Genomic DNA, 20,753 nt, shown 5'->3' on the forward strand with positions numbered 1-20,753 from the left:
AGTGAAGGTCCTTGGGATTCAGGCTGTGTCAAGCCTCACACCTCTTCAGAGCTCACATAAGAACCTTTGAGAGCACGCGTCCACGCACTCTTTCCCTAGCCTGGCAGACAGCAATGGAAACCCAAAGTAAGTCTCCTTCATTCAGCTAGAATACTTCTAAGTTGCTTATCTGTGGCACTCCTGACAGCTCCTGCCTTGGGCAGAGAATAGATGGAATAGGGGGCTGCCTGGGTAGTATGATTTGAGGGGCGCCAGAAAGGCTGCCTGCTCCACCCAATCTCCCCTGCTTCCTCCCCCTTTTCGTTTTAGTCACCCCTGCGAACAGGCTCTGATCAGTTCCAGTTTTTGGTGAGACTTGGTAGGTGGTAAAGGTTTCAAAACCAAGGCGGGAGCGGGGGCGGGAGTTGGCATCTACAAGCACGTGCATGTCTTCATTATCAGGATTGGAAATGTCTTCCAAAGACAAGCAATGCATTGCCATTAAACTTGCAGATTTATGTCCCAGGGCCGGCTTGAGTTTCCAGGCTGCCTCCCAGACGCCTCTCCCCGAACAAGGAAACGCAATGCTGTTACCTCTCACTCCACACCTAAATCGCCCCGGCGGCTCAGGGTGTTTCGTCTACCAAGTGCAGAGTGATTGGCTTTAACTGATCATGCATTCCAGGGCAAGTCCAGGACACCCCCCCCCCCACTTCCACTCCCCTGTGGCCTGGGGGAGACGCTCTGCAAACGGAAGCGGTCTTTGTTCTGCAATTAATCATTTGAAGTCAAAGTGTGTTTGGGAACTACAAGTGATAACCCGCAAAAGCTATCAAGTGGCTGATTGTGTAGCTGGTGAAATGTGGTCTCTAGGAGGACTTCCTTCATTGTAAATAGAAAAATATCTTAGGAATGAGGTAGGGAAAGTTGTCAAATGTAGGAAGTGGAAGTGATGGGCTAATTTATCATGGAATCACTGAGAGGCTAGATTCTGATGTGTAAGGAGCTAAGTCTTTTAAGTCTAAGACCTGCCTTACTTTCCTGCTGGTCTGTCTTACCATGGCTGCTAGTGAGACTGCCCTGGGGGACACAGGGATGGAAGGGTTAGTCAAGGTCAAGGGTCAGACTCTGAAGAGGGAATAAGCATAGAAGAGTGTGTGTCTGTCCAAGTCTGTGGCCCTGCTGGCCTGCCTGAGATAAATGATTTCGAGGCTACCCATTATTTCATATTGTCTATGGCTGTCTTCTCTGAGTTTTATTTTCTTACCCGTTGCAAGCATTCCACATAGATGAGTCCATGATGTTTCCATCAGCTGCAGCAGTGAGGAAGAAATGTCCCTTTACACTGAGGGGTTAATGAATTTAGTCTTTGTGTTGGGGTTTTTTTTTAATTGAAGTAGAGTTGACTTACGGCACTGTGTTAGTTTCAGGTGGACAGCACAGCGATTCAGTTATACATATATTGTGTCGTTGGTTCTTTACTGACCATAAAGAGTGACTTTATTTCATTGGCTTTCATGACTGTTATCGCTGTGTAGTAGTTATATCAAGAATTCAGAAATACCTCGTGAGGGACTGTTGTGAAGGTGGGTAGAAATAAGGGCAGTTCCCAAGGCCCCTGGCAGGCCTCCCTGATTGCATTTACTTATTTAGAACCGAAGCTGGATGTTAACCCCCTTTCCCCCAACTGTGGAGAAACAACCTCAGTGTCCTCAATGAACTGAGGACAGTATCTGTGGAGGCTTGGGAGTATCAGAAGATGCAAAGAAACGCCACAAAGCTCACACGCCTTCCCTCTAACGTCCAGGCTACTAGGCAATGGCCGGAAGGGTAGCCTGACATGCCTACGCCTTCTAAAAGCACAACGTTAAAAACAACCCCTACGATGTTAACACCAGGGAATCCTAATGAGGAAAATACTGGGATGTTGCCCTCAACCTTCTCCATCTAAAATACAAAAAACCATGTGCTATTGAGCTTTCTTAAGCAATAAAGCCACGCCCACACCTCCCCAAAGTCTCTTTGGATAGTATTCTTTGCTCCCTGACCTAATGCTACTTAGTTCAAGGCTACAAGGAGATCACAGGAAAAGAGTGGCTAGTCAGTTGGTATTTCATCTCTGCAGCTTCTTATACACCGTCTCTGATTTTCTTCTCCTAAAGGGAGACCATAAAAATAGTACCATTTACTTATAGAAGAAGGTGTCCCTAATAATGATTCGTAAAGTCAACCCACATTGGGAAGCCAGACTGAAGTTATTTCTTTACAAGCATGATCTTCAGTAGGTGTCATCCCACAAAACCGTATCTACCCTTCAAAGGGCCCCAGGCCACAGTTTACGGGGCCGTGGACAAGGGCATGTTTTTCCCACGCTCCTTTGCTGATCACGTTCTTCTGTGTATTTCAGAATAGCCACCAGAAGGAAGAGTTCTCGTGCTTGGTAGATTCTGGTTCACATGTCTCTAAATTTTAGGATAAGCCTAGTGACATAGTGATTTGGACCTTCAGCTTTTATTTATCCCGTTTTTTTAGGGAACTTGGGTGTTATTCCCTGTAGCATGCTGACTCAGAGGCCCATTACTACACATACTGGTGCACAGAAGCCTGCCCTGTTCCCTTTCTAGACTAGTTTGACCTCTTTAGCGATGACTGATAACAAGTCTTCTGTAAACAGATTTACATTACAGCTGGTCAGCTTTCATGCTTTTGCCAACATGCATTTTATGAACTATATTCGTGCAGTGCCTCCCTTTTCTTTGCCTTCATCCACTGACGTTCCCAAAGCCATTGACTTGGAATATCTTCAGTGAAGATGTGTACATGGTCTGGGTCATGCAGTGGTTAATGTTTTTAGGTCACACTGTACTGGATGGCTAACAGAGCTTCCTCTTTGAAGCTAGTAGCTCTACAGGCAAAACTTTACTTCTGTAATCCTGAAGTCGCTTCCTCAGTCCCATTGTCAACATTACGAGAGTTGAGTGATTTACTAGCAAGTGTGTCCTGGTAATATAACCAGATTGTCTATTTTCCACTTGCTGAAATGAATTGGTCATTTTCATTTAGAGGATTTCTAATAAATAAACCAACAGGCATTTAAAACAGAATGGTAATTTGCGGGGGCCATCTACCTGTTTTTTTTCATTTTTTAAAAATATGTTTTTAGAGCAGTTCTAGGTTTACAACAAAATTGAGAGGTAGGTGGATTTCCTACAGAGAATTCCCATGTATCTCCTTGTCCCCAAACATGTGTAGCCTCCTCCATTATCAACATCACTCGTCATAATGCTACTTTTTTTTTTAACCAAAGATGAATATTATTGACACACCATAATTACCCAGAGTCCATAGTTTTTACCTTAGGGTTCCCTGTCAGTGTTGTCCATTCTGTGGGTTCGGACGAATTGCGTAATAATATAATCCCTCGTTATAATATCATACAGAGTATTTTCACTGCCCTAAAGCTCCTCTGCACTCTGCCTAGTCACGTCTCCTCCTTGCCCCACAGTCACTCATCTTTTTATTGTCTCCATAGTCCTGCCTTTTCCAAACCATCTACTCATTTTTTTTTTTTCCCGGTACACGGGCCTCTCGCTGTTGCGGCCTCTCCCGTGCGGAGCGCAGGCTCCGGACGCGCAGGCTCACCGGCCATGGCTCACGGGCCTAACCGCTCCGCGGCATGTGGGATCTTCCCGGACCAGGCCACGAACCCACGTCCCCTGCATCGGCAGGCGGACTCTCAACCACTGCGCCACCAGGGAAGCCCCATTTACTCATTTTTAAATACTAAAATTAACCCCACTCTTTGGAGCGTAGATTCCAACCTGAGCCATGATTTGAGATCAGCTGTGTCCAGACATCCATTAGTTGCCTGTGTGACTTTTTTTCATTAAAAATGTAACCTAGCCTCATACTTAAGAATTATTCAAAAGTTAATAGGTTGACAGTCTTGTTACACTTCAGACAGTTATTTGGAATAGGAGAGAAAGGAAAAGGAAAAGAACAGATGACCCAAAGAAAATGTTAATTGCAGTCACAGAATTAAATTGGGAGGAACCTTAGGGTGCAATCAGTTGGGTTCATTTCATCTTCATTCTAGGGTAGTAAGAGCAAATAGAAATTGGAGAGTAGAATAGGACCCAAATCAGGAAGATCAGTTATAATTCCCAGAAAGACCACAAAGAAAATGAACCATAATAAAATGTAAGGTAATTCCTGACTTTAGGACAGGGAAGTAAGTGGATGCCCCCCTGGGCACTTAGTTTTCCCACACTTCAGCTCCTCTGAATCTGTCCCCACGGTGCCTGTCTGTGAGTATTTGTCAGAGACTGTCCATCTCCCAGGCTTAGAACATATCTGGAAAGTAGCATGCAGAGGAGAGTGGCAGAACTGGCTGTGTTTTGATTTGAGCCCCAAAGCTGAAATCCAGTGGCTATGGCTGTCAGAAGAACCATTCTTTTAAGAGGCCTTGTCTTCTTAATCAGCTGTGCATCTCCCAGATATCCCTAGGCAGTTCTTTAGGAAGAAGACTTCTGCTGGCTCTCATTCTCCCAAACAGGAAGGATATTTTTTTCTCTTCCCCGCCCAAGAGATTCAGTGGGTTCTGTTGCGTTCCATACATAGCGTTTTCCAACATTTTTTTCTAAACAGCAGAGCTTTTTTTATCCAAATGAAAACATTCATGAAACCCCAATATATAAAACAGATTAAATTAAGCTTTTCTGGTTGAAGCAGGCTTGCAGATGTTGGGGTTAAGAGAATCCTTAACTCTTCCTGCTTTTCCTGAGGCACCTTTGCTGAGGCTCTTTGGAAGACAGTTTGCAAATGCTGCTCTAAGTTACTGGTTTTTCCATGAGTGACAAGGAGTACGAAACAGCCTGAACACTCTACCCCACCTCCTATATCTCACTTACCTCTTGGTTGGCTGGCATGCCCAATCCCTACGTTTGAAAATGAAGGCGCTTCTGTTATTGTAAAGTTCGGGAGGATTTCAGTGTATTCTGCCTTGTACATCACGAGCCAGTGAAATACTGGACGTCTAAGAATAAAGACATCGTACTTCTTCAGTCTCACAGAAGGCTGTGCTCTGCGTTGGTCTGATTCAGCCGCAGGAATACACATCTAGCCTGTAGAAACCCCAGAGCATGCCCAGATCTCCCAGAAAAGGAGGCTGTAATGTGGGGAGCCTGAGCCTTTAAATGGAAAGGCATATCACTCTTTGGGATGCAGTTGCCTCAGCTGCCTTGTGATCCCGGCTCTCTAATGGGTTAAGAAAAAGGGTGATTTTGTACCATATCCAGATCTTTTCATTTAGGATGGGAATGACGTTCTCTCGTAGCTTTCTAACTGGAAGCAGAATTCCCTCCCCAGCCAACCAAGGTTGCAAATCATTTCTGTAGAACAAGGACTAAGCAGGACCATCTGAGGACACATGTCACCGTCCTCAATCTCTCATATTCACGTCTTTCCTCAGTAGACTTTGGCAGCAACTGAAATTTACTGGGGCCCTTAATAACTCTCTAGGGATGTGTTGTAACGGAAAGGAAGAAAAGGTTTTCAGAAATCACTTTTATTAAAGCATTTGTAAATTGAAAGTAGTTCTTTTCTTTCTCTAACTTACTTGTATGTCTTCCTCCCTATATTTCAGAATTTTTTTTTTAGAGGGCGTGAGATGTAACCTTTGAAATCAAGTCTAGGTATCTACCTGTGAGTAATCATGAGCAAGTATGTGTGAGGGTCTAGCGTAAATATTTAGACCCGAAACAAAAACAGAACCAAGATCTAGGCCAGAACCAAAGACAAGTCCATGAGCAATGAAGCCCAGGGAGAGATCGAGCATGGCTGTAGCTAGAAATTGTCCAACCAGTTCTCTCTGACTGCATGCAACAAAGTTCTTACCTCGTAAGTGAGAGTGGCAAATTCCAGACTTGGGGAAAGTTGTATAACCTCTCTGAGCCTTAGCCTCCTTGGGGGCAAAGTAATGTGGAGACTTTCAGGAATCCTGGAATATGTATGTAATCTGACAGGCATAAATATTTAGCACATTTGGGTGGCCTTAAGCACCCTTTCTTTTTCCGTATTTAGGACTCGACCAGCTAATCAATAACTGGAGCGAGAGTTTTTCATGCTTTTACGTTTTATTTTTTCCCCAAGGCTAAATGCAAAAGATAATTGTCCTACGACGTCTGGGTATTTACTAAACATTTAGGCTTGTTTGAGGTAAAGCAGAAAAAGTTGTCAATGCAAGTCATTGTCTTTCACTTAGATATTTGCTAACAGCTGACTGCTGCATGGCACAGTGCGAGATGTAGGATCAGGGAGAAGACCCAGTATGCAGAAGGCGTGATCATTGTCTTCAAGTGGTTCCAGTGGTTTGAGGGAAATAAGACACCTATACAAGTCCTAAGAGGAAAAGTTCCTAAGTGCCGTAAGAGAGGCACAAAGTGTCCTTTCACTTGAGAAAAGAGCAATTACTTCTGACTAAGAGAGATGAAGGAAGCTTTCATGACTCTGGCACTTAAGCTGAGACTAGAAGAATGGGAAGAATTTGAACACATGGAAATGAGTAAGAAAGTCATTGAGGGGCTTCCCTGGTGGCGCAGTGGTTGAGAGTCTGCCTGCCGATGCAGGGGACACGGGTTCGTGCCCCGGTCCGGGAAGATCCCACATGCCGCGGAGCGGCTGGGCCCGTGAGCCATGGCCGCTGAGCCTGCGCGTCCGGAGCCTGTGCTCTGCAATGGGAGAGGCCACAACAGTGAAAGGCCCGCGTACCGGGAAAAAAAAAAAAGTCATTGAGGGAACAGTAAGAGCGAGATGCAGGGGTGAGAAAGCCTTGGTAGAAAGAAGAGTGAGAAGTTTGGACAGGACAGGGAACACGTGGAGTGAGGTGAAGGAAAGGATGCTTGATAAATAATCACAGATAATAAGTGTCTTTAATTTTCATAGCAATTGTGTTATTTAGGTATGGTATTATTTCCACTTTTAAGGTGAAATTGAGTTCAGGCTCAGAAGGGTTAAGTGATTTGTCCAACGACAGTATTGAACCAGACCTGGGTCTGAAAAGGTAAGACAGACCAGTAAACTAAGTTCGAAACGGGGAGTTTTGATTGCCAGAGTAAGGAATTTGGATCCTATACTATAGTTCAAATCCAGCCCACAACTGGTTTTCGTAAATAAATTTCTCAGAACACGACGTTGTACTGTCCTTCATTTGTATATTTTTTAGGGCTCCTTTCACGCTACAACAGCAGCGTTGAGTAGTTCCAGAGACCATATGGCTCACAAAGTCTAGAATATTGACTCTCTGGCCCTTTATAGGAAACCTTTGCTACCCCAGCTGAAGTTGATTGGGAGTCACTGAGAGTTTTTGAGAAGGGAGGTGACATTCTTAAGAGTTAACACATTGATTATCGACACCATGTTCATCAGTAGGATGGATCAGAGGGAACTAGATCATTTCAAAGACTACTTCGTTGTCTGGGTCCTCATCCCTGGGCTCCTGAACTATCACAGAAGCCTTCCAGCAAGTCTCCGGCCAAAACTTCGAAGCTTAGAGAGTCCAGGCGGGCAGCAAAAATGAGTGGTGTGTGCCGGGTATAAGAAAACCAGTTGTGCAAACAAGCTGGTAGATGGTACCACTGGACAGCCTCGGGCTGAGGATAGGATGAGGAGTGATGGCAAGTGTTGCAGACTGAGGTGTTGCCGCACAGAAATGCCACTCAATGTTGCCACACCTTCCAGTTTTGTAAGGGAGGTGAGAACTTTGTATTCTTGTGTGAAGTCTCTGCATTACACATGGGAGCTCGCATTTATTTAAACCTCCTGTGGTTGATGGAAACTGAATTTACATTTGTTTAAACCCTCCAGAGGTCGATCACACTGCTGACCTCTACTTTGCAGTCTCTTCCCACATCATTACCAGAACACTGATGCCGGGTGAATTTAATGTGATCAACGACAGCAGCTTGCTGTAGCTTCTTCAGCAGGTATAGGACACTTTGCCCATGGTTTTTGAAGGACATTTGAGAGACAGGTGGACAGACAGACAGATTGACTGACTGACTGACTGACCACCCAGTCACCAACCATCAATCTCTCGTCAGGTCAAAGCAGTTTTTAAGACCTGCCTATATGCTCCATCATAACAATGGACGTAACGTAGCCAGACTGTCAGAATATTTTAGCGTTTGTCTTTCATCAAGGGTAAGTTTCGTACTGTATGATACAAAAGCCATTGAGAAACAGCCTTGCCCGCCACAGTTAGCTTTGCCCTCTAATGTTAAGGACATATAGAGAATCTCATGAGAATTTGCTCGTTTGTATCTTGCAGGATCAGTTTTGAGCACTGGTGATGTTGTATTCATTCAGGTGAGAGTCAGTGACTTTATATTTTCATGCACCTGAATGGACATGAATGTTTTCCCCCATAACCATTCTTGATGCCTGAATTTTTACAGTTTAGAGATTAATCACTTATAATTATTTATTCATTCATTTAACTTACTATTTATGGTCATATACTCTATGCCATTTTACTGTGCAAAATGTGAAGGAAAGAAAGACAGTGAAGTCCTATATCTGCTTTTGAGAAGCTCCAGTCTAGTGTAAAAAGCAGGTGCGTAAAAATGTTCACAACACAGTGAAATGAATGAACCTTGGCAGGAGGTATGAACTGTATCCAACCAGATTTCTCGTTCTTTATGTCATAAATGTGCCTTGGAAATACAAGGTTGGAAAATGTTCCATTTTAATGATAAAATGACTTTAAATGTCCTAGAAAGTCTGAGACAGGACCAACCTCATAATTTATGGGGCTCCCCTTGTTCAAAAACTAAGAATTTCAAGGGACTTCCCTGGAGGTCCAGTGGTTAAGACTCTGTGCTTCCACTGCAGGTGCACTTCCACTGCAGGGTTCGATCCCTGGTCAGGGAACTAAGATCCTGCATACCATGCAGTGCGGCCAAAAATATATATATATATACATATACTAATAATTTCAAGACAGTGACGGGAGTGCATTAAACCAGGAAGCCCCACACGACCATGCAGGTTGAACACTCAGGCAGCCTCATGGCTCAGCACTTTCAAGAAATTCAAGTGAGCAGTACTTCAGGAAAGTAGAGGATTTTTTTTCGATTTTGTTCTCTAGGTCTCTATTTTTTCATAGCATGTATATGTGTGCCGGCTACTGTATCAAGGGCTAGGAACACAGCAATAAAAATGATAGCCACCATCCCTACCCTCATGTATCTTACTGTCTAGCTGAGAGGTTTGTATGTGATAATTTTCGTTAACTGGTCCCATTATGTCTTAACTACATTCTCAGAGAAGTATTTAAATGGCCAGTGAGTCTTACTTTTTCTTTATACTTTTAAATATATAATATAAACTGAAAATATAATCTTTCTGTGTATAGATATATAATATTCCTATAAGGAACAAGTGTTATTTTGGTTATGAGAAAAGGTTAACATGAAAAATATATATTTATTCAGAAGTTCTATACTATTTGAAATTTAAATTTTACTTATGATACCTCCAAGGAACCTGGAAAAATGGGAGGAAGTAGATGGAATCTTCCTTTTGAAGTTGAAATAGTTTCTCGTATTTGTTTGAAAAATTTATGTCATGCCTGCACCGAAGTGTAGCTTCTCGTTATGACTTTTAGAATCTGTGTTCAGATCAGAAAAATTGAGCTGAGTTCCCTTGGTTTGCTAAATCTCGGGGTAATAGCATTCGTTGATGTGGTTTGCCTTCAGGACACGTCTAAATGGTATTACTACAAGATAGTACTTAGCTAATAGCTCCATTTGTTGTATTTGTAGTCAGAAACTACTGTTGTGCATTCTTAAGGAGTAATCCTTTATATCCGTGATGGAAGGTTCCATAATTGTTATCCTTTATTGACCACTTGCTATATACCATGTATACTAGAGGTTTTACTAGATATATTAATTAATTTAATCCTCACAATAATACCACGGAGTTAATATCGTGTGTGTGTATATATATATATATACATATATATGTGCTATATATATCATACCATTTTATATATAAGGAAACTGATAGTTGATTAACTTGCTCCAAGTTTTCTAGTAATTGGCAGAGTTGGAGTTAGAATCAAGCCTCGCTGATGCAGAAGCTACTTGCCACCAAGCTATGCTTTCTCCCAATCCTTGATGATTTTTCAAGAGCGCCCTGTGAGAGGGAGACATCATAATTGAATGAGAACATTTAGAGACGAGCAGGATGGAGTCACCAAGATCAGAATTGTCCCCGGAAGCCTGGGGTATGCATGGCAGCCTGTAGTCTGCGGGACAGCCACTGACCAGTAGGAAAAGGTTAGCAGTGCGGACAGGACCTTAGGTTGGCTCCTGGCCTCCACATCCCCGACCACCATCCCCCCAGATACTGAGAGAACGTGGGAAGTGATCGCAGGGCTTCTGAGAAGTGAAATTGGGAATTGGGGGAGGCGATGCTGAGCCAGGAGTGTGGTAGAAGACCAGCTCTGAAAGAAGAGACCAGAATTCTAAGGTGAAAAGGAACTACTTAAGCAAAAGATGACTCCCAAAAGTGCCCTAGAAGTTAGGGAGCCCAGAGAGAAATAGTAATTCCAAACCATTCCATTGGAATGTGGATTAAAGGGTCACTAATAAGTGCTCTCTCTGAAAACAAATCTTGCCGGAGAGATGCCAAGAAAAGTAGATGCTACAAGCTGTGGCCTCATTGACAGCACCATCATCTTGGTTTGCAGATTCCTTAGTAGTCAGTCTCCAATGTAGTCTGACCTGGCTGTGAACCTTCTAGCGCATTCCTTTCTTGTATGGGTATAGTCACAGTTACTGCTGCAAGCAGAAATGTTTAGTAGGTAGTGTGGTGTATACGCTCAGACCTATGCCCCTGTCCAGAATTGCCCGTTCTCACGGCAGCTTCACAGATGTATTTCTTGGGTTTTATAAATCATTGCTCGTCTTTGTCTCACTTTTACTTCTTTTCTGATGCACAAGTCAGCATGTTGAATTCACTGAACTAACTTGTGCATGTGGGCAGGGAGATTGGATTATGAAGTGTGTGTTTCAAGCAAATTGTGCAAAACTAGATAAGTAAAGAGCTAAGGCACTCAGCCACTTCTTCAATATTAAGTGAGTATGTGATTAATATTGAGTGAAAGGTTTGTATTTGAGGCCCTGAAGAAAAAGCATGTTCTTTTTTTTTTAATGTCTGTGATTTGGTGGGTCTTTAAATATTTGGTATTTTAAAATATATATATATATATATATTTTTTTTTTTTTTTGGCGGTACGTGGGCCCCTCACTGTTGCGGCCTCTCCCGTTGCGGAGCACAGGCTCCGGACGCGCAGGCTCAGCGGCCATGGCTCACGGGCCCAGCCGCTCCGCGGCATGTGGGATCTTCCCAGACCGGGACACGAACCCGTGTCCCCTGAATCGGCAGGCGGACTCTCAACCACTGCACCACCAGGGAAGCCCTAAAAATTTTTTTGAAGACATTTCTAAAATAAAGAAACATATTAAGGATAATTTAACACACCCATATTCCCACCACCTAGAATTGTTAACATTTTGCCACATATTCTTTAAGATTTTACATTGAAAAATGAAGTATTATAGATAGAAATGAAATTCTAGTAGATATACTACCTCCCAATGTCATTCTCTTCTGTATTTCTAGTGATAACCTCTATCATGAAACTAGTATCTTTCCAGTCTGCATATAAATATAGATGTTTACATGTATGTTCATAGACACTGTGCAGGCATCTGTGAACAACACTGTTTCTTGGGCACTACTCCCCAATATATATGCAAGGTAGCATGTTGCATACACAGTAACGATAGTAGTGAACACATGTTGAGTGATTACACAGTGCCTAGAGCAGCACTTTCTCAGTCCTTTCAATGACTCTGCGTAGCCCACACTGTTGTTGTTATCCTCTTTTTTAGGTGCACAGAGAGGTCCCTTGCCCAGGGTCACACAGCTCATAAGTAGTGGGGCTGAGAATTCATCTCAGTCAGGTTCTGGAGCCGAGCACTTAACCATCAGGCTAGATGGCCTCTTCACTCTGTCACTCTGCAGAATTCATCACTCTCTCAATATCATGTTTCTGATATCCATAATTGGTGAATTCAGATCTAGTTTATTCCTTTTCACAGTTATACCATATTCCATTAAATGAATATAATATACAAGCATCATTGCACGGTGCTTAAGACCTGTAAAATACAAGTAGTGAAAGTTTCTATCTCACAGGGTTGTTGTGAGAATTAAATGGTTGAATTCAAATAAAGCAGGTAGAACAGGACCAGACATGCAGTAAGCACCCAATAAATGTTAGCTATTACTGTTTGCTCTTATCAGCGATCCATCATCCTATTGAATCTGATCACTAGGTGGTTTTCAGTTTTTCGTTATTGCATATATTGTCACAGTGAAAGATGTGTCTAATTGTAAGTTTCTTTGGGGTATCTCCCTAGAAGAGGAATTGACAGCTCACAGGGTATGTATGTTTTCAGTTTCAGTTGATGCTGCCAAAGCCAGCTGTACCAACTTACAGGCCCTCATACCCAGTTCGGCACTTCCCGTTTCCTCACATCCCCAGTAACAGCTGATATTGCCTGGCTTTGATTCGCCTCTCTGATGGATAAGAAATATTACTTCGTTGAACTGATGAGCTGGATAAGAAATAATACCATGTTGTGGAACTGAATTTTTATAGCAGCTTTATTGAGATGATTCATACTGTAAAATGTACCCTTTTAAAGGTGTCCAATTCTGTGGTTTTTCGGTATATTCACAAGGATGTGCAACCAGCACTGCTACCTAGTTTTAGGAGAAACCCCTCACCCCTTAGCAGTCACGCCCCTTCTCCCCTCCCCTCGGCACCTGGCACTGCTAATCTACTTTCTGTCTCTGTGGATTTCGTATCAATGGAATCACATAACATGTGGATTTTTGTCACTGGCTGGCTTCTTCCATTTACCTTAATGTTTCTGAGGTTCACCCACGTTGTAGCGTGTATCAGCACTTCATTCCTTTTTATGGTTCAGTAATATTCCATTGTGTTAATACACCACATTTTGTTTATCCATCTAGCAGCTAATCTAAATTTGGGCTGTGTCTACTCTTGGCTATTATAAATGATGCTGCTACAAACATTTACCTATAAATTTTTGTCTGGACATACATTTTCATTTTCTTGGGTACACATATATTTATATACCTAGCAGTCGAATGGCTGGGTCACGTGGTAACTTTGTTTAACATTTTGGAAAGCTGCCAAACTCTTTTCCAAAGTGACTGGACCATTCTCCAGACCCATCAGCAATGTAGGAGGATTCCAACTTCTTCACATCCTCACCTCCAACACTTGTTACTGTCTTTCTTTTCAATTCCAGCCATCCCAGTGGCTGTGGAGTGATAATCTCATTGTGGTTTTGCTTTGTACTTCTCCGATGACTGATGATGTCGAGCAGCTTTTCCTGTGCTTACGGGCCGTTTGTATGTCTTTGGAGAAATGTCTAGTCAAATCCTTTGCCTGTTTTTTAAATTGGGTAATTTGTCTTTTTATTTGAGTTGTTAAGAGTCCCTCATGTGTTCTGAATGCAAGTCCTTTCTCAGACGTATGATTTACAAATATTTTTCCCATTCTGTGTGGGTTGTCTTTTCACTTAATGTGAACTGGTGAATTTTAATATTTGTAGTTTTCCTATGTTTCTCCAAAATTTCGCTTTTCAAAATTGTCTTCATCTTACCTACTGAGTGGATCACAAGCCAGAGAGCCTTGAAGTGTGCCCTGAGAGTACAGTGAATCCACCTAGTCTTCCGTAGATCAGAAACTCCTCCTGCATTGGTTGCAAAAGCACAGCCTTCCCCAAAGACATCTTGGTGAGCCTCTCAGCCAGTGAAGGAAATTCAGCTTTGATGACCCAGAACAGTCACCTTCTCAAAGTTTGAATTTAGTAATGAAAAGCACTGAAAACCGTTCCTTATATTTTCAAACTGCTAATTGGTTAATTCAACAGCATTTGGATTTCTGTTTAACCTGACCTCTCTCTTCTTTCCTTTTTTCTTCTCCTTTCTTATCCTCCTCTCCCCTCCCCCCTCCCTGTTTCCATTTCAGATTGAAAATGGCTCAGGAATCAGTCAGCAAGTTGACAGCAGAGAAGAAAGTGGAGACAAAGAAAATTAACCCCACGGCTAGTCTGGTGAGATGCATTTTTCATTCACAACCTCAAGATTTTTCATTATAACTGAGATGCACCCAGTAGTGGGTCAGAATTTAAAGGATAAAACTCAGAGGAATGAGTAGTATCCAGATTCTCAGTTCCCCTCCCAGAGTAGCATATGGGTAAGAAAGAATATAAGGGAGGACAGAGTGAGGAACAAACACTGCCTCGAGCGCTCAAGTAGTCACTTGCCATTTCACACCCTTCCACGCCGCACCCCGCGCCATGATCCCTCTCATCTCAAAGGACTGCTCTCCTGAAATGTTTAAGTATTCTCACCCTCACCAATTCCTTCTCCCTGTTAAGGAAAGGGGCAGGGATGATCCTCTTTCGAGAGTTCGTAAAACTGAGATGCAGAAAGATACAGCTTACCTAGGATCACTTCACAAATGGATAGCCAGAACCAGAACGAGACTCTGGGTCCCCCGACCGCTCTCCCTGGGCTAGAAGCTAAGCAGGCTAGCCTGTCTTCCTAGCTGTGAGGGGAAACTGTCGTCCTCCACAGTCCCATTTTCAGTAAGGATCACAAGGAATCTCTGTGTTCCAGCTGGAAAAGCTAAATGGGTTAGGAACCCATTTAGATGTAGAGATTCAAATCCCAGATCAGCCACTTACTAATTGTAAAACCTTAGTGAAGTTACTTGGCTTCTTTATTCTCCACTAGTACTTTTTTGCCGGCTGCTTTAAATCCTTTGACCATCTAAGTGGGGTATAAGTTAAAAGTGAGGTCATTTCTATTGACTGACCATGATGTTCTCATCACAGCCCCATCAGCAGCTCAATGAATGTTGAGTGAAGTCGATGAGTGAGAAATGGGAAAGTCAGGGCCATACAGCTGGGTCAGGGACAGTCATGGTTAGCTCACAGAGCTCCTACCCGAATGGACACATCCTCTGTGCCCATTTGACCATGCGTTTGTGGTGCTCATTTGAGCATGATCTTCTGTTGGCAGTGGGTTCAACTCTTATTTCTGTCTTCCTCCCTCATTAGACACTGCCCTTTTCCCCAGGCCTCTTATTTGGGCCTCTATCCTAACTTTTACAGCCAAGCCTTATTTTCAGGGGCAGAGAGAATGGACTCAGGCCTGTAGACAAAGGGGAAACAGTGGGTGGACCGTGGCATTCTTTTATTGGTGACCTCCATGGGGAGTAAGCTCTCAGCTGTGATCCTCTGCTCCTTGGGGTGGTTTGTTCTGTCGCCTGTTTGTTTTGGTGGAAATTAGGGAAGAGCTCATAAACTGATTCCTGATTCAAGTTCACAAGTCAGGCATGGTATCCAAACAGGATGGGTGTTTAAAAATTATCTTAAGTTTACATCTAGGCCAATTTAGTAATCCACTGCATTTTCACATCTCCTAGATCACAAGAAGCTTAGGACCTGTTCTCAAAGGGCATCTCTCTGCACCTGCTCTTTGCAAAGGACTGTACTTGTTCCATCTCTCTTTTAGCCTTCTATTTGTCCACCTTGAAGGCCAGACACACCCATGTGTCTTACTGTGCTTAATATATTTACTTCTAAGTCCTAGAAACAGTGAGGGTCTGTGTTTCTGTTCTGTGTACTCTTGTTTATCTTGCCATCAGACTTTCATGTCCTTCCTCATTAGAAGGCTGTCCCTGGGAAGGAAGCTCAGGAAGAACGGAGCAGAGTATCCTTGGCAAAATGGGAGCTTCTGCCATTCTGCAGAGACTAAATCTCGTCATCCTCCATTTTGCATAGCCTCTGTTCAGTCCTGCCAAGTTGGTCACATGCAGACATGCCCGACTTGGAAAGAGTGATTTTTCATATCTAGACTTCCTAGAAACTATTTCTTGAGCATTCCCTAATGGGAGGAGTCTTTGAGTAACACTACGAAGTTAGGACCTTTGTCACAGAAGATGCGAACAGAACGGAACAGCCTGGCATTGTAAAGGCCGGTGTTTTAGATGGATATAGTTGGTTGATTAGCTGGTTACTTATTTTGTGTGTTTGTGAGGTGATAGGGTGGGAAGGGTAGGAAACTGAGGGTTTCTAGGAAAAAGGATAGAAATCCTCTCATTTCTAGGGCATTTGGTACAACTCTATTTGGCATTCTAGACTGACATTTGAGAAATGTACCAAAATTTGAGAAAGATGAAAATTTTTAAAAAGGAGTTGTACTAAACTCGATTTTTTTCTCAAACAACAGAAAGAAAGACTGCGTCAAAAGGAAGCCAGTGTGAGCACCAACTAACACAGAGACACAGGAGAACAGTGACGGTGAGACGTAGTACTCTGCATGATCCTTTGTAACACCAGTGTTGCAAGAAGTTCTCGAAAGCTATGTCACTAAATGTTTATTTTGCTCATCTCTTTCTGAGCACCCCGTGCCTTCTTAAAGAAGTCCCTTGTTAAGCCATAGGAACAATGAAAAACTGCTGAAGAAGTATTTGATAACTGTTTCTTCTAGAGGTCCAAAGTTCGCTCTGTTATGAGACCAGAAGAATTACCAAGATTTTCCAATTTTTTTTTAAAAGCAGAGATTTCAAGCTTTCTAACCCAAACCTGATGTATATAAACTTGTGACAGAAGAAGAAAAGGATGTTTTGTGACAGTTGCCTTGAGCAGGTTCAAGCCTTGGTCTTTACATCCTGCTGGTTTGATTATTGATCTTAATTTTGATCCTATTGCAGCAAGATCCTGGGCACCCTTCTCGCCAAAAATGTTGAAACTTACCAAAACTACTTTAAGAGGTCCAAGACTATCTATTTCCCACACTCGAAAAACGGTTATTTTTTCATTGTTTTTTTTATGTAACAGAACAGAAAATGGAATTATACATGGATGGAGGAGGGGGTTAAATAGCCGTAAACTTCATCCTGGAGAACAAATTAGGATACAGGGAGTTGGCATCAGCCATTTAGTGAGACCCATTCTTTTGTTTTCATATCAGTTCATTGGGGTTTCCTGGACCACTAGGGATTCTCCACCCCTTCTGTCCCAGAAGAAACTGTGATACCTGAGTGGGGACAGATTTGAGGTCAAAGCACCTGCTTGGACAAGTGACCCAGTATCACTCAGAGCACATCTCACACCTCAAATCATCTATGCGTGGATAACACCTTGGTAACCTACAGCTGAGCTGTACACCGTGTTCTGGGACCGGATGTGGCTGGACCTCTCCCACCAACCCCAGGAGGCAGTTTCTAGACAGGAGAGCAGATGCTACTTGCAGCCCTTTTATCATGACCTTGACCGACAGGCATGTGACGTATGGTGAAGCAGGGGTTTTTTAACGTCAAAAAACAAACAAACAAAAAACAACAAACTAAGGGCAGAAAAAGAGTTCTTTACATCAAAATGGGAAGAAGGTGATTACATTGATATTGAACTTTGAGTGGAATATCATACGCAGGCAGCTTTTTCTGACCCTGGAAGCCCATGTGACCACTGCCTCCTGAGTCACAGGGAAACCAAATTGGACCTCTCTCCTAACATTTCTTCCTTAAGCCACCACTCTTCTAGTCTATCTTGTGAGGACAGAAGAGAGGAGCCTTGGGGTGAACTGAGATGAAGATCAAAGCCTATCAGGTTTCAGCCTTGAAAGGAGAGAGGCCCAAGTTTTCTCCTCCAATTGGTGGAGGACCGTCTAATGAGCAGAAACTTTAAAACCCTTCCCCATCCGCCTGCCACATGTGGCCTGCCCCTTGCCCCCCCATCTTCCCAGGGGCCTGAGTGTCTACCCAGGACATGCCTGCTAGTCATCAGCCCCCTCAGGGACCCCATAAGAGATTCGGCCAATTAAAGCAGCACCATAGTCTAATAGAATGCCCGTTCGGGGAATCAAGGTTGCACAATCAGGATCAAATCAAGTCATGAAGCCATATTCATGCAGGTGCTAATCACCTTTTCTAACAGTTCAGAGGAAAGGAATATAATAATATGGTTTGGTTTTTTTCCCCAAAAAAATAGAAGGATGAGACAAGCAAACTAGCAGAGCAGGTAAGAACTTACATGATTAAAAGAAGTTGCTTGTGAGCGAGCTTATCATACTGCTTTCCTAGATTGTTTCTCTTCATTTTCACTTAATGGTGAAGACGACCTAAGGAATTCCTCGATTTCAAACAAATTCTACTTACAGCTACCCTGTGCTCTGTGACAGGCCTTCTAGTATTATCATACAAAAGAAAAAGCACCTGTTTTGCCCGTGCCTTGGGAATCAACTTTGAGTTTAGTGAGAAGAACAGAAGTCTAGATCCTTAATAATGGCTCCTTAAAGACTTGATGGGAGAGAACGGCAGGAGGCTCTCCGTGGGGTCCCTGTAGCCCACTTCAGGTCTCTACGTAGGATGCTCACAAGAAAATCACTGGAGGGAAGCAGGACTGTGGCTTTATAACCCTATAAAAACATTGCTCTCAGGGAACCAGTGCTGAAGAATAATGAATGGAAACACTGAATTTGAGAGTTAGACAATTGCAGCCCAGGTTGGATTTCATCCTAGTGGACAGACTAGAAATTGGCAGTCAAATACCTATTTCTAAAGAGCAGCGTTTGCCTACTTCTGTTGGGGAAACCTAGTGAGTCCAATGTAGTGATACTGTATCACTACACTAGGCAGGATCCCCATTATTCTCTCCCAGTTTGCATCCTGCATTAGGTATCTGGACACCCTTCCCACGTCCACACGTGGACTGCATTGTGAGAGCACCCTCATTTCTAACTTGACTTCATGCTCGGTAAAGGTTCACAAGAGTGTGTTCAAGGTGGGCCATCTAAAACAACCTGGAGGCCCTGAGAACAGTCCATCCAAAATGCAGTTGAGATTGTATTAACTCCAACAGGTGTCGCCAAACTTTTCACGGAGAAGTAGTAGTTGGGGTACCACTTAGCAGAGTGGGCACTTCTGGCTGCTCTAAGCATAGCCCTGACTGCACTAGAGGGACAGTGGCCAGTATTTCTACTCTGCATTTAACCAGACACTCACACCTGACCTACTAGTCAGACTCGGAGAAACCTTAACTTATAACAACATCCTCTCTTCCTAGCCAAGCTGCATTAAATCCAAGGACACAGCAGATAGCAGTTCAGATTCCTGCATGAGTAACTGGCATGATCATCGAGCACACAAGTATATCATATATGACACGAAAGCATGATATAAACACGTTAGTTAAAAACATAGGCCTGTGAGGTATCAATAATCAAGTGAGGAGAAGGTGTGCTATATGGTGTTTTAACCCAAGAAGAGGCAACTTATGGGAGGGGGTGTGGTGAAGGGAAGAGGTGGCCAAGAAGAAATGGATGATGTGTTGATGGTCGAGGCCCAGGGGTCACAGGTGACGGACCTGCTGCCCAACAGTTACCTTTTGAATCTTTGGTTGTTGTCTGTGATACCTCTTTAAACATTCATTGCAACTACCTAGGAACTGTGAAGAGAGAAGGTCTGAAATCTGGGAAGTAGAATAAGGAAATCCAGTGGTGCTCTTCCATCTTTAAATGTTCTAGCCGAAACAAATTGGCAACATCGTTGAGGAACTGAATGCCAGATTGCGTGCTGGTCTCTGACCCCCTCTTCTTTCCGGTAAGAACAGTAGAAGCTGCACGCCTGCTCAGCCTCCCTTAGGCACCTCCTTTTCTCATAAGTACTAAAAGGAAAGGCATTTCCCTAAATGATAAACTCCTATGCTGCTGGTGGAGAACCCAGAAGAACTAAAGGAAGGAATAAAACTCTTTGGTGGTATTGGAAACCTCCAGCAACATGAAGAAGTCATTGGTATAGTCCTTCCAACACCATGATTGGACATAGCAAAAGAGACGTAAGTGTATTTTTAGTAAAGATTTGCTTGTTGGACTGGGATTGCGCATCTCTCTCTAGATTATACCACTTGTATGGAGGAATTTTCATTTTACTTCTGTTCTTGCTTTCTTGGACATCACATTTTCTCATTTCTATTTCTGCTTCTTTCTTGCCTGGTATCACTGACACAGATCATTGCATACACTGGCACAGCAAACAGCACACAGATGGCCAGTGTAGAAAGGGGAATTAGCAGTACAGACCTGCGGGCTCTTTTCCAGTAACCAGACTGTAACGTTGACATGGGAACCTCTTCATTGCCTGACATTCTAAATTGATCTCTTTTGTAGTACTGCACCCTTGCCAAACAAAGATAAAACCAATTTGGGGCTTTCTATGTTAAGGGGAAGGAAGAACTGCGAAAAATACAGCTTTTTTCCCCCCAAATACCTGATGCAAATATCAAATATCCAATTTTATAAATTAGTTTAAATAACAAGAACTCTCATTAGATTTGAGCTTCATTTTTCTTTGATCCTGCCTGTTCTAATCAGAAAAAAAAATGACCAAAAGGGGGAAGGGGAAAAAAAGCATTAGCAGATTCAGCAATCCACAAATTAATTAGTTCCTGAATCACACACAAAAACAACAAAAAACAGACATATTATGAAACCCAATGTTATAGAAGTCCTAAGCACATAAGGATTTGAACAGCTGTGAGGGCTGATGAGTGTAGACAAAGTAAGAGCTCTTAACTGCCCACTTGAGACTTCAGCCT

The 20,753-nt window shown here is 43.0% G+C and overlaps 1 protein-coding gene across 1 annotated transcript in view; it reads left to right on the forward strand.

Annotated features, from left to right (window-relative positions):
• The window catches only part of FMN1 (formin 1), a 400,563-nt gene extending 380,855 nt beyond the window's left edge, over positions 1-19,708 (forward strand). Inside the window, exons 17-19 of the mRNA XM_060003541.1 lie at positions 14,117-14,201; positions 16,387-16,457; positions 19,602-19,708. Of these exons, the coding sequence (XP_059859524.1) occupies positions 14,117-14,201; positions 16,387-16,431 (130 nt within the window). The 3' untranslated portion in view covers positions 16,432-16,457; positions 19,602-19,708. The remainder of the gene's footprint in view (positions 1-14,116; positions 14,202-16,386; positions 16,458-19,601) is intronic.
• Positions 19,709-20,753: the final 1,045 nt, after the last annotated feature.

The sequence above is a fragment of the Delphinus delphis genome, chromosome 2 (genome assembly GCF_949987515.2).
Source record: "Delphinus delphis chromosome 2, mDelDel1.2, whole genome shotgun sequence".
Lineage (NCBI taxonomy): Eukaryota > Metazoa > Chordata > Mammalia > Artiodactyla > Delphinidae > Delphinus > Delphinus delphis.